At 45.1% G+C, this 16687-nt stretch overlaps 1 protein-coding gene across 8 annotated transcripts in view; it reads left to right on the plus strand.

Moving 5' to 3' along the window:
- Positions 1–5449: 5449 nt before the first annotated feature.
- Positions 5450–16687, plus strand: part of NHSL1 (NHS like 1) — a 152193-nt gene continuing 140955 nt past the window's right edge. For 6 of the 8 annotated variants that reach the window (XM_032443265.1, XM_032443266.1, XM_032443268.1 and 3 more), the window contains exon 1: positions 5453–7271. In XM_032443265.1, coding sequence (XP_032299156.1) covers positions 6920–7271 — 352 coding nt within the window. In that variant the 5' untranslated portion in view covers positions 5453–6919. Of the gene's footprint in view, positions 7272–16687 lie in introns of all 8 variants that reach the window. The other 2 variants (XM_032443273.1, XM_032443267.1) reach the window with 2 other exon arrangements.

Genomic DNA, 16687 nt, shown 5'->3' on the forward strand with positions numbered 1-16687 from the left:
TAAATGAAAACACCTTATAAAGTGCCTTAAAATTAGCTATATAGAAATGTAGGTTACTTATAAGTTACAGTCTTCAGAGTAAAATAACTCTTTTTTCCCCTCTAAACAAGTGGTTTCTTAGGCTGAACTTCTTTAACACTTTCTTAAGGGTAGTTAAACACTGGAGTAGGCTCCCCAGGGAGGTGGTGGAGTCACTGTCCCTGGATGTGTTCAAGAGCCGTTTGGATGTGGTGCTCAGAGATATGATTTAGCAGAGGGTTGTTAGAGTTAGGGTATTATGGTTAGGCAGCAGTTGGACTTGATGATCTTTAAAGTCTTTTCCAACTGAGTAATTCCCTGATTCTTTCACTCTACTTTTAAGAAAAGCTGAATGGGACTTTACAAGGTATATTTCACTGTATTTAACAGCTGTTTCCCGTATTATTAAGCAAAATGTTTATATGTTGATTTATTTTTTTCTTCAGAGAACTGAAAAATGAATTTGCCAGAAATGCCTGAAAGATGGCATGTTCATAGTCCTCTGAGGAAAGCATATTCTGCCAAGTTTGAAAATGCTTGGAACAGAAAGAAGGTCTCAGTGAATGTTGCAGGCTGTGCCACGTTTTGGTACTGATTTATGAGCAACATGCCAATGCTCAGCTTTACAGTTTGTCTGCTATATGCAATGAAGGAAACACAGCTGCATTTATTACACTGATTGCATAATCACATATTTGATGCCCACAAACTTTTGGGAATATTCAGACAGCATATTCTAAAAATCCCTATTTTCCCTTTCACCATCCTTGGTTCACTTTTAATTTAATATAAACTGTTTGTTGATCCCGTTTGTACAAACGAGAAATTTTAATAATAATTTTAATAATAATGTTTCTGCGGGATCTGTAATTCAGATCCTTTGTACGTGTTATAAAGCAGAGCTACAACAACCACACCAGTGATAAAATATGCAAATGCACCAGCAATGTTATGGAGGTGTGTAGCTCCTCAGCTGAGTCCAGCTGAGGTAGACTTTGCTGATCAATGTAATTCCTGGGTAGCCATAAAATAGTTTTTCCTTTGCTGTCATTCTCCCAAATAATTATTTTGGAATTTTAAAGTATTTCAGTAGGCTTCATTTATTGGCAGCATGCAGTCTCAGAGACTGACTGGGAATATGTGGGTGGTTGGACTGGATGATCTGAGGTCTTTTCCAACCTTGGTGATTCTATAATATAAGCAGAAACACTGAACTTTCATAGAATCATAGAATCACAAGGTTGTAAAGGACAAGATCATCTATTCCAACCATCCTCTCATTACCATTTCTACCACAAGCTACTAAACCATATCTCGTAGCTCCTCATCCAGACGTCTCTTGAACACTGTCAGGGACGGCAACTCCACCACCTCCCTAGGTAGGCCATTCCAGTGCCTGACCACTCTCTGAGAGAAAAAGTTTTTCCTTATGTCTAATCTAAACCTAACTTAATATAAACTTTGTGGCACAACACACTGATCCTCATCCCAGCCAGCCATCAGGTGGGGGAAGTTATGCAGAAGAACACAAACAAGGCATCCAGAGATCATTTCATGATCTGCCACAGTTTCTCCCCAAGTGAATATTCTTAAAAGTCAGTTTAAAGCCAAATGATTTTCTTTTCCAGCATTAAGCAAATAAAAGGTTCTGTAAATATCCAAAACATGGATAATATGCTATATATATTTGTGAAAATATATATGTATTTAATCTGATAGGCTCAAGAGATACACAGAACCATTTAAAATGGAGGGCTGAGTTTAGCAGTGGCCATGTGCTGCAGATTGCTGTACACTGCAGTTTTGCTACTGACTGGTTCATCCGTGGTGCAGATCACTGTGCTCATCTGCAAGGAAGGGAGCTGGAAAATCTGCACTGGCTGATGGACAGTTTAGCACACGCTGCCTTTTTTCAGTCACCAAAACCAGTGTTTTGTTTATGAGGCCGCTGCAGAGCATCAGAAATCATTTGTGGCTCATTGACATACATTGATCTGTGTTCATGGACTGAAACAAAGCAAGGCTGAACATATTTTAATAATAACTATTGCAGACACAGTTAGAACTAGGACAAGAGGAGATGTCCTCATGTTGCTCCAGGGGAGGTTCATGTTGAATACTAGGAATAATTTTGTCTCAGAAAGTGGTGAGGCATTGGAATGGGCTGCCCATGGAGGTGGTGGAATCACTATCCCTGGAGGTGTTCAAGAAGAGGGTAGGTGTGGCACTGAGGGATGTGGTCAGTTGGACTAGACAAACTTAGTGGTCTTTTCCAACTGTAATGATTCTATGGACACAAATACTTTGCTATATATGCAGTGACTGATTGTGGGAAGGTAATACCAAACAAGAAGCCAAGTTCTGCCATAGTGAATAGCAGTTTGCATGTGGGGAAAAAACAGGAGGCTCCATCCATCAGATGTATTGTTTGCTCCCAAGTCTCGAGGCATTCAATTGAGAACATTATCAGCCTTGCTAAAATAGTACATTTCCAAGTCTTATTTGAATGAAACTGTTTTAGGTTTTTCTTTGTTTTGTTCCGATATGTTGTTAATGAATCAAAATGTAAACTGTGCAATTACTTCAAAGGGGAGCACATGTAACACAATTAGAGAAGACATAAATGCGGTCAGTCTATTAGATAAATAAAAATTTCCTATGGAATTTATGAACGCTTTCAACACAAACTGTTCTAATTAAAGCTAGAGACAAGAAAGGACCTTGCTCAGCACTTACAGTATCTCCATATGTTAAGTCTGATTTTCAGCTGATAATTCCTCCATGCTTTGATTTTCCAGATGAAGTTTTTCTCTCACAAATGACACCCATATTCCTGTCCTACAGTCGCTTGCAGCACTGTACCTATGGAACTAACTTGGTAATAATTAGTAATTACACGTGGTATTTGCATAACTGAAGTCCCTGTGAAGCAAAAACCTAAATACTTTATCAATTAAATAAAAAACACCTGCTAAGTTTCCTTATAACAGAAGTTTTTTCTGCCACAGAGGAAGTGGAAGTGAGGAATGCACTTTGTTGAGACAAAGAAATGCCTCAACCAAATGAAGGAAACTGGTGTGGCAACTCTAGGAGCAAGCACTACCAACCCATGGAGATAAACGCTTGGCAACTTGGTTTCTCTTCTTGGTCGGGAGATTTGGCTTGGGGCTGCTTCCATTTTATCACTGTTGTCAGCTGTTTCTGAGCCCCACCCTATCCGGGGGGCTGGCAGTCTCCTGCTTGCACTGCAGTCCTTGGAACAGAGACCAAAATCCTCTGATGATCATCTTGTGCTCTGGAGCAGCTGTAATGCTATACTCATGTTTTCACAGGCTCTGTGATTTCTTCACATTTTTTCTATTCACAGCCTAGCTTTCTCCCCAACACTCTGCTCCCCTGAGAATGATGTTAAGTACTGTTGTGGCTTGAAAAGCAGAAACTGAGAGCAGATTTGCCTGCATCTTCTTCACAGCACCTCATGTCATGCAGCTGTACTGTAATTGGGCTACAGTGAGGTCTTCAGATGCCTGCAGAGTATGCATCTGTGAGCAGGAACAGAAGGAAGGAAGCAGTGGTGGGTGAAAGAGCTCCTCTTGTAGAGGCAGAGCTGCTGCATCTGGTTGGAGCTGTTGATTCCCCTTAGGCCACCACAGCTATGGCTTCCTCCATGGTATCATTCCTACTGCAGCGAGCTCTGATGTTCACAGCACCATGGCTAGCATGGCTTTTATATCCAAATCCAGCTGCATAAAGGCAGGAAAATGAGAAAGGGTTTGAGAGTTTGTGCACTGGCAGCAAACAGTGCTGATTCTTGCACTTGTGAGCTCTTGCACAGAGCTCTGAAGACTGTGAAGAACTCAAGGACCGGCTGGCAGAACAACTCGAAGTCTAAACCACAGGCTTGGAAGAATGTGTCTTAGCTTGATGTATGGGCTGTGAAAAGAGCAGGGCCAGAAAATCCACTGGGACTGGTGCACCAACCTACTGCCCACTTAGCACTCAGTATTAAACTCTTCTGCTAGAAAACTGTGGGTGCGTCTGCGAAATATAGAGAATAACAGCAAAAATACCCATTCCTGACACTTGTAGGCTAAAAGAAAGATGGTGATTGGAAGTCCTGCTGCAACACCTACCAAAGATGATCTTCAGTCTAACACAGCAGCACTGGAATTTAAAGAAACCCAGCAAAACAGCCATCATTTTTCTCTGGTGATCAATTTATTTGTTTGTGTTTCCATATAACACAAAGTACATGCAGTCATGAGAGACAGATCACCAGAAAAATGGTTACAATTCTGAATGGCTCTATTTTAAGCCTTCACCAAAATGCTGTAGTACAACAGCCAAAGTAATTCAAAGGTACAGAAGCTGACTATGTGCTTGTAACATTGAGCTTGCTTTTTAAATTACAAACCAGTACTCATTAGCATTGCTCTGGGAACAACTGAGGAGCACCCCACCTCCTCCCACACTACATCATTGTTTATTTCTTCTTATCGACATGGTCAGGTTTTGCTGGCATCCGCAGGCAGGTAGCTTGAAGCTGTGGGCTGAGTTACAACAAATGAGCCCAGTGACCCCATATGACTGCATCTAAAATACCACGTAGTTACAGTCTCTACAGTTTCAGGAAGGTCTACCTGATGTTTGATGGTTGGCCACATGGCTCTTGCACCACCACTCTGCTTCTGAGAGCCCAAAGGGATTGCAGAAGTGAGCTGAGGGAAGGGCAGTGTTCCACCATCATGGCTGAGTAACTCCCACCAGTCTTGTCTTCCACTTCTCGAAACAGGACATGAACTGTTCTATGTGTTTTCTATGTAAGCTCATGTGGCACTCAATTCCCCTCAATCCTTGGCAGTTTATAAAAAGATATGAGGAGGATGCACACCTCCACCAAACTGCCCACTAAGTGGGCCTTAGTCTTGGGCAACTGATTGCCCCAAAGAACTCAAGGTTAATGGAGACATGATGCCCCAAAATATAACCAGAAGAATTAAATAGGAGAGAATGACTACTTTACATCTTCTGTTCATCACTGTCGACACCTGGGATTCCTTTTGTGTTCAACCCTCATTAGGCCCCATGAGACCTGCTGGCACCACGTTCATCCCACAGGTTTCTGCTCACAGGGCATTCCTGCACTCAGCTGTCCTGTCTGCAGCAGGAATCAATTGTAGCCAAGGTTGTGGTGTCACCCATTGGTAACTCGTTTGGACTGAGGTCTGAAGAAAGGTGCTTTGGTTCTTTAAAATATCAAGTTCAGTTGCTTTTTTGTATACACACACACACACACACACATATCTTTCCTGGAAAACTGGAAGAAGAAAGCCCTTTTTTTGGCTTCCTGGATGAGAAGAATTAGTGACTTGCAATTTTCGCTTGAGAGTCACCACTAAAAGCACTTCCTGCAGCCCTTAGTTCCTGTGTGTGCTGCTCAGTCTTTGCTTTGTGTCCTGCTGCCTGCATGCTCATCCCCAGCTCCTCCAAGCCTCACCAAGGAGCTTCAGAAGAACTATGAGTGGTGTGGTTTCCTTCCGACTTCCCTCCATGCCCAGGCTAAAACCACATACAAGAAATACTGTGATTCAGAATGTTTTGTTCCCTGTCTTGCCGCCCCAAGGTGCTCGCAGAGGGCACAGCAGGTCTCTCCCAGGGCCCCTCCTGTTTCTTTCATCACCTCATGCATCAGCTGTGGAGAGAATGAAGCTGCTGCAGACAAGGCCCCTGCTGCCCCTTTTCCTCAGAGCCCCTTCCATGGGAAGTGTGAGACCCTGCTCCTCTCTTTATGGTGCAGCAGGCGTGGAGCCCCCAGGCCCAGTTAAGTAGTAGCTGTTGGCTGAATACGTAGGCTGAATAGGTTCTCTGGGGGTGTACCCGTCCTGATGAAGATCTGCTTGCATCTTAGGAGGGGATAAGCCCGTTCCACTCACACCGGAGTTACAGCTGAGGCAACGCAGCGGGAGCTCAGCGCCACACTTCAGACTTTACGTTTCCCACCTTGGGGTCAGCCTCATTGCAAGTAACCACCACCCGCAGCCCCGCTTCCCAGCCCATCTCTTCCCCTGACTGCGGCGGGCAGGGAAGCAGAGGGGCGGTAGCTGTTTCCCCGTCCCCCCACTCCGGGCAGGCGGCGGCCGCCCCGGGGAGCCCCTGGATCCGGGGGCAGCGGCGGGGCCTGGCCCGTACCTCGGCCGTGAACCGGCTGGGGAGGGTGAGGCTCTGGAAGAGGCTCCAGTTCGGGGAGTCGCAGGTAGGCGGCGGCCTCTTTTTCTCTTCCCAGGTTCTCGGAGGCTTTCCCCCCTCTCTCCTCCTCTTGCTTTCCGGGTTTGGAGTTCGGTGCGCTCACAAAAGTGCCTGCAGCGGCGCGGGGTTCCCCAGGTGGGGCTGCTCCGGGCTTTTCCCTCCCCTCCCCTCCCCTCCTCCTCTTCCTCTCCTCCCTTTCTCCCTGGCCGCTTTCCCTCCTTTGTGGCCTCATCCAGAGCGCTCAGCCCCCCTCCCACGCTTCCTCCTCTCTACTCCGGGGACAGAAACTCGGGCTCTTTCCTGTCTCCCGGCCGCAGGGCAGAGCAGCGGGGGCTCTCCCCGCTCCGGCGGCTGCTCCGCTCCCTCTGGTTCTCCGTTGCCACTCCCGCACATGGGCGCCGTGCAGGGCCCCCCCTCCGCTCTGCGGGCGGCGGCGGCGACTCCCCGCGAGCCCCAGTCCCGGCCCCGGAGAGCGTAGCGCGGCGCCCGCCCGCTCTGATTCATTTGTTGTTGTTGTGCTCCCTCCCTCCCTCTGTGTCTCCCTCCCTCTCTTTCCTCTTTCTGAACTTTTGTCGCCGCGGCCGCTCGGCGGGCGAAGACTTTCCGCGCCGGGGACGCCCAGCTTCTCCCCTGCAGCCCGCCGCCCCCGGCCGTGATGCCGTTCCCCCTGCGGACCGTGGAGCCTCTGAAGCTATGCAGGTTGGAGGAAGGCGACGGCGCGGAACGGGGCGGCCCGGCGCCGGGGGACCACGCCGGAGCGGCCGAAGGGGGCGGCGGGCGGCGGCGCGGCGCGGTGCCGCAGTTCGGGGCGCTGGAACAGGTCAGCTCGTACGCTCTGGTATCGCTGCTCATGCAGCTCTCCGACCTGTCCCGCTGCGCCGGAGACATCTTCGGCGGGATCCTGAGCGAGGCGGACACGCTGTGCCACCGCAACGCCCGGCTCCAGCGCCGCCTGGCAGCCCTCGAAGCTCTGCTCGCACGACTCGACCACCGCAAAGTGAAGATCCGTGAGTGACTGCGGGGAGCGGGAGGATGCGCGGGGTGCGGGCTCAACCGGGCTCCTGACAGGGCGGCCACTGCTTAACACTGCTGGGTGTGCGCGGGCACGGCTCGGTAAATGGAAACCTGGATGCGGTTTCCAGCTACTTTTGTAGTTCTCCTGAGCTCGTCTCTTGCTGGGCAGGCTCCTCTGTGTGCAGCCACGTCCCAAGTCTGCATCGTGCGGCTTCTTACACAGCACGGGTCCAGGGCTGACTGTGCTCCCTCACAGTGACTGGCTGGGGAGGTGTTTCTTAGATTCCCATATGAACCTGACACCGGCCCTTAGAAGCGATGGGCTGCGTGGCTGCACAGCTATAGAAAAACGGTGTTTTTTTCCAGTTCGGTCTGGTTTTGGGGAAAGGATCATGTGAAAATGGTATCTGTTCCATGTAGTTTCAGTGGTATATGTCCTTGACCCTTCGGAAGTGCAAGGTGGCTTTCAGCATCAGTGTGGCATTCTCAGTGTGTTGGAAGTGGTCATAAATCCTAAGAACTGAGTTCCACCAACTGCAGAAGATGTGCAGGCTGTAAGCCCAGCCTTGGTGAGACTGGTGCTCTGAGAGCACCAATTGACCCCATTGAAATGAGGGTTGGAAGCCTGCTTTGCACATGGCATCCTTGTGAGCAAATTTGGTCACAAACTCCTTTTGCAGATAAGGTTCGAAGAACGTGGACCCCATGTGGGTAACTCACCTGTTGCACTGCAGAGTTATTCTTTCTGCTATTCTTTATGCTTCACTTCAGCTGACTCCCTCCTGCTTCCAGAGGAGGAAGCTCATGTTGCCCTTAACAAAGGGCTATTTCAGTAGTTGGAGATCTTTAAGTGACTGTTCTGTGATAATGTTTGACTTTTTGTTGCATTGTAGCTGCCTGAAAAGCACCTGAAGTTTGTCTTCCTCATTGAGACATTTTCTTCTAGCGGTGCTGATATGTTGGCATGGTATGGTGCATTCAGACATGAAGTGAGGATGTTTCCTACTGGGGATGCCTGCAGCAGGGTGCTGAGTTACATCAGTGCCCTGATAAATACATTCAGCTTTATTTCTGTGCTGTAAACAAGGAGCATATTGCTAAGCACTGTGCAACCCATCTATAGGAAAGGGTGAGGTGAGGCACTGTGCAAACCCTGACATTTTGTATGTGTCAGATGTTTGGTTGTTGTATTCTCTGTTGGTCATCAGTTGGCACAAGCTATTTATTTGCTACTTATATTTTTTATTATAACTCAGTTCTTTGAGCTAAGCCTGTTATTGCTTTTAATTTGATGGTCATTGCACCCAAGCTGGGCGCAGTTCCTGTATTTGGCTTTCCTCATCTGGTTTAAATTCTTCATTAGGGAGTGTCTCTACTGTCCAATTTAATGTTGCTACTTACTAGTTGTGTTGTTGCTAGCATTTACTTTTCAAAGAAATGAATATTTCTCAAAGGCTTTAATAAATGAGCTATTTCTAGCCTTATTAAAGTTGTGTGAAATGCAGGCTTCTCATAAAGGACACATATCTGTCACAAGGAGTTGATCCGTAGGTTAACCATGTTGACATGGAGTTGCACGTAAAGGTGTGTCAGTTCTCTGGTTGCATGCTTATTCATATTGCAGTCTGGCAATATGGATATCAGGGGAAGGTCCTTCTCCAGAGGGCAGTGGGCATGGCACAGGCTGCCCAGGGCAGTGCTCATGGCCCAAAGTGCCATAGTACAAGGGGCATTTGGACAGCGCTCTCAGACATAGGGTTTGGATCTTGGGTAGTGCTGTGTGGAGACAGGGGTTGGGTGTAGTGATCCCTGTGGATCCCTTCCAGCTCAACACATTCAATGATTCTGTGATTCTGGCCATAGAGGGGAGTGGGGTGAATAGTTGTAATGCGAATCATGAACTCCTCTATAATGGAAGCTGTCATGGGTTGTCTGCAAATGTAACCCCGTGTCTGGCTTTGAAGGTAAATATCTCAAAAATGGTGAGAAAAGTTAAGTTGCTGTTTGGAAACAGTGGCAGAGGTTGTTTGGTTTTGTTTGTTGGGTTTTTTTTTAGCACTTACATATCTGAAGACAGAGAAACTTAATGGAGGAAGCTGCTGGAATGGGATTGTAAGAGGACCAAGGGTTGTAAGACGCAATAAACTACACTGACATTTAACAGGCTCTTGCTCATAAATGTTTTCTTGTGCAGACAAAAATATTATCTACTGTGGCATGCAGGCAGGTGAAACATGATGTTGTGTCAGATGATTTAAGTATCCCAGTCTGGCTTTTTACTGAAATGAGGGGATAGGAGATAGTACACCTGCTTTTTAGATCATGGGCAATTTCCACTTGAAAAAATGGTTTGTGTTCTTTTTGTGGGGCCCAGGCAATAATTTCCTCTTAAAGCTGAAGTTCCTGGGGTGGTCCCAGCATGCATTTTTATGGCAAGGACCAGAGGACAAGCAAACTTCACACATGGACCTCAATCATTCCTAAGGAAGTAGCTGTGGGCTGGCAGCTAGTATAAGCTACTCCCTATGTGTTCCTGATGCTTGGGAAATTACATACTTTGACAACATGAGGGGGTTTTTTGTGCGTATTGTCATAATGGTGTTTCAAAATAGAGCTTCTATGCAGTGTCCTGCAGTAGCAGGGGTCTGTGACTGCTCTCCATGGAGCCATGGTATGCGCGTGACGCAGGGGGAGCAGGCACAACAAACCTTTGTCTTCAGTGAGTCACTCTGTACAGTCATGAACGCTACCTGCATGTCTGGCTGCACAGTACATGTGTGTAGGATCCACGTGCTCCTCAACGCTGCTATCAGATGGATGGTACTTGGTATTAAGCTAGTAGTTGTTGACCGTGTCTTGAACCATCTCCTGCTGTTTCTCTTCTGTTTCTTGCTCTCTGGTATACTTTAGTGAAAGCATTTAAGTCTTCACACTGCCATGTGCAGAAGAACTTTATGATTTCACAACAGCGTTGATAAAATCCTCTGTTGCAGTAGGTGCTAAGCATTTGCTGCCCTTGCAAGGTGAAAACTTCCTCTAGAGTAGCTGGGTTCCTGCAGTGCCCATCAACTGGCAGGCTGTTTTCCAAGTGTTCTACACTGCCTGTGTGTGGGTAGCAGTTTCACCTATGTTTTCAGATACCGAAGACAGCTTTCAACTATACATGATGTCAGCGATGATTGCTTTTTCCAGGGTTCAACAGTGGCAGTGGGATTCATCTGAAAGGTCAGTCTCGCTCTGGTTGGGTTTGGTTGCCCTAACCTTTACATTTATGGTGACTGAGAGATCTCTGTGATCCATGACTTAGAGACTAATGCTTGACTCTCTTATTTTGATTTGAGGATATTTTTAAGGCCATTTGGTAAAATGACTTCCTGACACTCATTTGAGCTTTGCATGATGAGCTGGGTGTTGTGCCATCAGAAGGAAAGTCAAAGTATGAGACGCGTCCCTGTGGGGATGATGAGTGGTTTATAACTCAAGGCAGTGGGAGGCACTGAGGACTCAAGGTGGATTATGACATTTCAGTGCTGTGTGCAGCCTGCAGAATTAATTAGATTTGGTAGATTTCTGATGCTCTTTCATCAGGCTTTCATTAAGTTTGTGTACATTTTTGTTGTGCATGGCACTTTGTTACACGTTTCTAGCACGCAACCGCAGCAACGTGGTTTGCACCATAGAGCTTGCCTAGCAGCTTTGCATTTTCTAAGCACTGTGAGTCTCTATCTGTGACCTCGCATTAAGTGATGTTTTCCTTCACTTTCCATTCCTAAATGTCAGGGTGGGTGAGGACAAGTGCCTCTTTGAAGTGATCACAGCTTGTTAAAAGGTATGTGATGGCAGCAGAGAAACCTGGCATGAATTACAAGGTCAGCTCTTGGGAAATGCTGTGAGGCCTTCAACAGTCATTGTTTTCATAATGAACAAAGAAGGACATTTTTTCCATTACTATTTGTCTTCCACCATCGGAAGGTATTTATGCAAAAATTAATATAGCTGCTGTTTTTGGTGGGTCCTAGTGGTTGGGAAGACTGGAAGGCTGTTCTTCTGTCATCTGTGCTACTTATTTTTAGTCTTTCTGAAGAGTTGTTTTGGGAGATATGCTCGGAGGTTAACCTAATGACAGCTTCTGGTTCAGCTCCTCCAGTTAGTAGGGCAGGGTTTGGTCAGTTGTGCCTCCTCTTCTAATAAGAAGAAACTGATCCTGTGGGAGGGAGGAAATGCTCCCTCCTAATTAGCACTGTTGTTTGAAATCTTTCAGTGTTTGGTTTTAAAGGCACAGCTTGCTCATTTGGTGTTCATGCAGAATATGCAGATATCTATGCTTTCTCAAGTTTAACGCATTAATGAAAGAGAGAGGGTAGGTTGGGAAGGATGGCTTTCCATTTGTCTGCATGAAGTAAGGACAATCCAGTGTACGCTTCATCTTCTGCTATTTTGCTTAGTAAGTATTTTCCACTCTTTGTGTGTAAGGCAGTCCTGGAGCACGTTTCCTGCTTTAGCTCAACAGGAAGCTTTATTCAGCTTATTCCTAGGGAAACCCCTCCTCCATCCCTCGCCCTAAAAGTGAGCGCTATTCAGGATGGAACTGGCATCAGGCAGGACATGATCTTGCTGCTGACTTGCTGGGCTTCCCATAGCATTTAGTGTAAGGAGAGTGGGCACGAGACACCCATCATCTTGGGATAGCAAAAAGAGACCTTCTTGAGAAAACACAACCACGCACAAAGAACAAAGAAATAAAGAGGGGAAAGAAAAAAGCAAACCATGGTGTGTGCTGTTGAGGATGCTTTAGCAGAAGAGCCTTCTTTTCAACAAAATTCTGTTCTAACAATATTTGGGAGCTGCTGTTCAGATATTTCAGGTGACCATGCACTGTGGTATTCTGTGTTGCTGCACGATAGGAAGATTCAGCAATGAAGTTCATCCCATGAGGAACAGTGAATTGCTATGTTCTTGAAAGAAAGAAATCTTCTCTTTTACCCCATTGTAATTATTTAGATTGCTGCTCAGAGGCCATATAACTCTCGCTTTATTTAGCTAGTGCAAGACTAATTATCTGTGGAAGCTCAACCTGATCCAAAGGAGATTTCATTTGAAATAAGCAGGAAGAAAGCCTGAGTTAGGAAAAGATTTCCCATGGGGACAGTGGGCCAAGTCGCTGTCCTGCAGAGTGGCAAAGCTCCAGTTGAATTCAGTCGGATGAGGATTTGGCTTGCTGTTTTGAAAACAGTTGACGCTCCTTGGCTGAAATCTAGAGCAGCTTTGTGCATTGCTCAGAACCTATTATACAACACCTATGAATGTTTATTTCCGTAGATCTTATGATCGGCTGGATCATTCAGGAAATCAGTGTTTAGGAGAGGTAGTTAATGAATTAAACATACTTGTATTTAGTTGTTTTTAATTGGGATCTATTTTGAACATTCATACGTATTTTAGGATACAATAAAATGTCCTCAGAAGTTTCTCTTCCTATTAATGTTGGCACAGTCTCTGCTTGGTTCAGGGAGAGCTAGCAATCTTGGTCTTGTGGGCTTTTCTCCTAAGCTGTTAATATGAAGTTCATGCAGAAGAGGCATTTTTTTGGATGAACCTATTAACAAACACGTTGGAAGCCACTGCAATTCCTCAAAACCTCTGCCTTGGAACTCAATCTGACCTCTAACTGGTGGAATTCAAGTGAGGTTTCCAAGGGGGATGGGGAGCAGATGATGCCACATGAAGCATCTTGTGCTGACTACCATCAGCCATGGGGTACTGGACCCGGCATGTCTAAGGCCATGTCCACTGCAGTAACTCTCATCTGTTGCCATAGTTCTGGGTGAAGAAGAGAAAATTTTCCTTTCTTCAGTATCCTTTCATTTTTTTCCTTCCCCACCCCATATGTTCAAGTCGGTGTTACCAGAATAAAGGCCTGTGTTTTGGTTCATGTTGTTTGGAACTCAGTCAGCACTGAAGTACTGGAGTTTTGTGAAGCTTGCCCTGTACCTTGGCAGTGATAAAGGCCAGGTTGGACGGGGCCCTGGGCAGCCTGATCTAGTAAATGTGGAAGTTTGGTGACCCTGCTAGGCAGGGGGGTTGGAACTACATGATCCTTGAGGTCCCTTCCAACCCAGGTCATTCTGTGTGTGTGTGTATGAGAGCAGTTGAAGCATACAGAGGAATGGTCTAGTTGCTGTAATGATCAGCTTGCATTTGCTCCTTTAGAACTCCTTTCTTTCACAACTTTGAAATGAGGTTGCCCTCTGTGATCTGACGGTTGGGTCATCGTATATTTTTGTGACAGACAATGATGATCGTGTGTTACTTGGCTTTTTGAATTCCTGTTTTTCCTATACTGCCTCGACAGCTGCCTCTGAGGAGCTGGTGTTAGCACAGTGCAATTGTGAAGGCAGATTGAGATATAGGAGGAACTGAAAAATGCGCATCGAGGGCTTGGCAATCATGTGAAGTCCCAGTTTCTTCTGTAGTCATAAACTAGTTATCAGAAGAGAACATCAAAGCTGTCTGTCCTAAGAGTTAATGAGATCAATTAAACATGATAATTAAATGTTGTTCTCGGCTTTAGGCTTGATGTGAAACCTGATGATTGGATGGTAGTGCCAGTGAGCCCGGGTGACAAGCCAGTAAAGAGACTAGAAAAAATGCCTGTGTACCTGTTGGTTAAGCATGGATTAATGTGGGAGGACTTGGCAAGTTGTTTGTATTTATATCATGCTGTGTTTTAGTAGGGCAGGGCTTCTTCTAGCTTCGGGCTGTCGTGTTTCTTTGTTTTTTGTTTTTCCTTTGTCATTTTGGAGTTACAGTGTTTTATGTCAGACTTTATTTATTTATTTATTGGTCTCTTGTCCTTTAATCAGTGGGGTATGTGTGAGACTTTGTTGCTCTTTGAGAATTAGGAGTAGTTAGAATATGAGCATTTAAAGTCCTGCTTAATGTGGTTTAGCTTGCGTCACCTCTCCATCTCGAAGGCAGGGTAGTTAGGCCAGCAGAGAGTTGGCATGGAGTAATTACTTTGCCATAGCTCCTCGGGATAATTTCCCTAATAAAACCACTGGTCTACACACTTTTGTTTTAGGTTAAGGCCTGTTGGTTGTTTTTGTTTTTCATTTTCTGTCCTTTTTTTTTCATAGTAGGCCAGGCTTCCCACCCCATGCACACCCTGTGCTGTGCTGCCCCTCCATCTCCAGTGCCTGTCCTGTTTGGTCAGCCTGTGATGACCTCTGCTCATTGCTGCCCACATTGTGACTGATCCCCGACTGCATCTCGCCATCCCGACATACAACATTCTGCATGTGTGATAGCTGGCAGAGTTTGAGAGGAAAGAATTGTGGGACTGGAGATGGTGACAAATGGAGCAATGTTTGGTGGAGCCATTTCATACCCTTCAGCGTCCATTCCAGTGTAAGGCTTTTTGAGCTTAAGTGACATTTTAATGTTACAGTGTGTTTAATTTCCCTAACCTATGTGTGAGCAGCAGGCCTGTTTTAATCCGGAATTTAGCATCTTGACAACCAGTTAAGTTAGTTGATTGGATATTCCTTTTACTGTAATCAGGTTTCAGTCTACCTAAGTAAATTTTGATTAATCTAAGATTGTAATTTCTTAAATTGACTTAGCTCCTACATTTCAGACATCAGGACTATAACAGATGCCTCCTGAATTAAAGTGAAACTATGACTGCTCACTGTAGTTGCAAATTTTGGCCGCTTAATTTTTCCACCAGCAATAAATAATAACATAAGTTATAATGGAAAAAACATAAAGTAGGGATTCCAGGCATATTGAATAACAGTGACAACATGTTTCTTATTTTTTGTTGTTTAAAATTTCTTTCTATTTTTTCTGGATAAATTGCCAAGTTGAAAATGAAAACAAGAGGCTTCTCCAGAGTATTGTACATGGTAATATGTTGTACGTGAATCTTCCTTCTCATTCTTCCCATTTTTTTTTTTTTCCTTTCCATTTCCTAATCAAAATGGTGGCTACAGGAGAGCTCTCATCAACGTCTATGTACTGGGATAAATATTATCATGCACTGGCTTGCTACATATATTATTCTAAGTTTGTTGTCACATTGATAAGCTTTCCCAGCAGTTTTCTTGAGTGAGAAAGCAAGACCAGCCTTTCTCCTGGTGAAAAGACATCTGTCTTTTGTTTTCTGCTTTGGCTTTTGGCAGCAGATGGAGTATGGGATGCTCAGCAGGGACCTCAGAGAAGTGCTTTGTAGGTTATCTCTAGTGGCTGCGTTTGTTAGTGTTGTATAGTAGGGAAGAGCTTCCAAGTGAATAGTGTTAGCTTTTCCTTCCTATTCAATACATAGTTGGAGCTAAGTAACTGGATCTGCTTGAATGACTTGAAAATGGCTTGAAAAACGAAGTGATGTTTGGCTAATGCAGAATCTTTAAATGTTAAATATCAAATCTCAAAATGTTGTCAGCCATGTGCTTTAAAAATGATGGAGAAACAGTCACTGGTACAGATTTTTAAGAGTGTGTCATGCAGGCTCTTGTTCATGGCTGGTAAAAAAACACATGGCTAATGATGTTGAAAAAGAGCACTTTGTAGCTGAGAACTTGCTTTATCAATTAGAGTCACTGTGCTCTTTGTATCTGTTGTAGTTTCCATAGAAACAAATAGGAGGTATTTGTTTCAGAGAGTCCTGCCTATATGTTTATGTACTGTTTGATACTATTTTGCTTGGTACTATTGGAAAGATACTATGTAGCATTCATCTGCTGGGAACTTTGCATTTTAGATATGAAAAAACACTTGCTAAGCTTGCTTGTCCTGGATGTGTGAGGTTTGCCGCTGTGGCCCTACCTCCATGCTCAACAAATACCCCACTGGCACTGTGTAGGGTTTACCTTGTCTCACAGGGAGGCATGCACCAATGTCGTGATTAAGGTAAGTAGATAGGGCTTAGCTCAGCAGGAAGGTCCCACATGAGGAGGAATGGCGCTGTGCTCATCCTGAGGGGTGGTGAAGCCAGAGCTTTGGCCTTCTTATGACAGATTTCCTTAAAACGTTAAAAAAAAGTTCATGTAGTACAACCACAACACAGGTTCAGCTGTGGTCACAATGCTTACTGCCCCAGGAAAGTCTAGTCTTAACGTATACAAAGCAAGCTAGAAGATGGCATTTTAGTTGTGTGGTTTGAAAAAAAATTGTGTTGAAGAAACCAACATTTCATGATAGTTATGGGCCTTCTTGAGGTCTAGAGGAAGGGCAGGTAATTAGAAATCCACCGAGTATCTGCCTGAGGCGAATACCACAAACACACGGAGCTCTTGGTCTTTCTTTAGTTTGTCACTTTACAGAAGCCTCTGTTCTGAATCTGTTACAGAGATGTTGCATTTGCTTGATGGAAACGAAGACCAAAGCTATCTGCAGTACTCGTTATCTT

The sequence above is a fragment of the Coturnix japonica genome, chromosome 3 (genome assembly GCF_001577835.2).
Source record: "Coturnix japonica isolate 7356 chromosome 3, Coturnix japonica 2.1, whole genome shotgun sequence".
NCBI classification, from domain to species: Eukaryota; Metazoa; Chordata; class Aves; order Galliformes; family Phasianidae; genus Coturnix; species Coturnix japonica.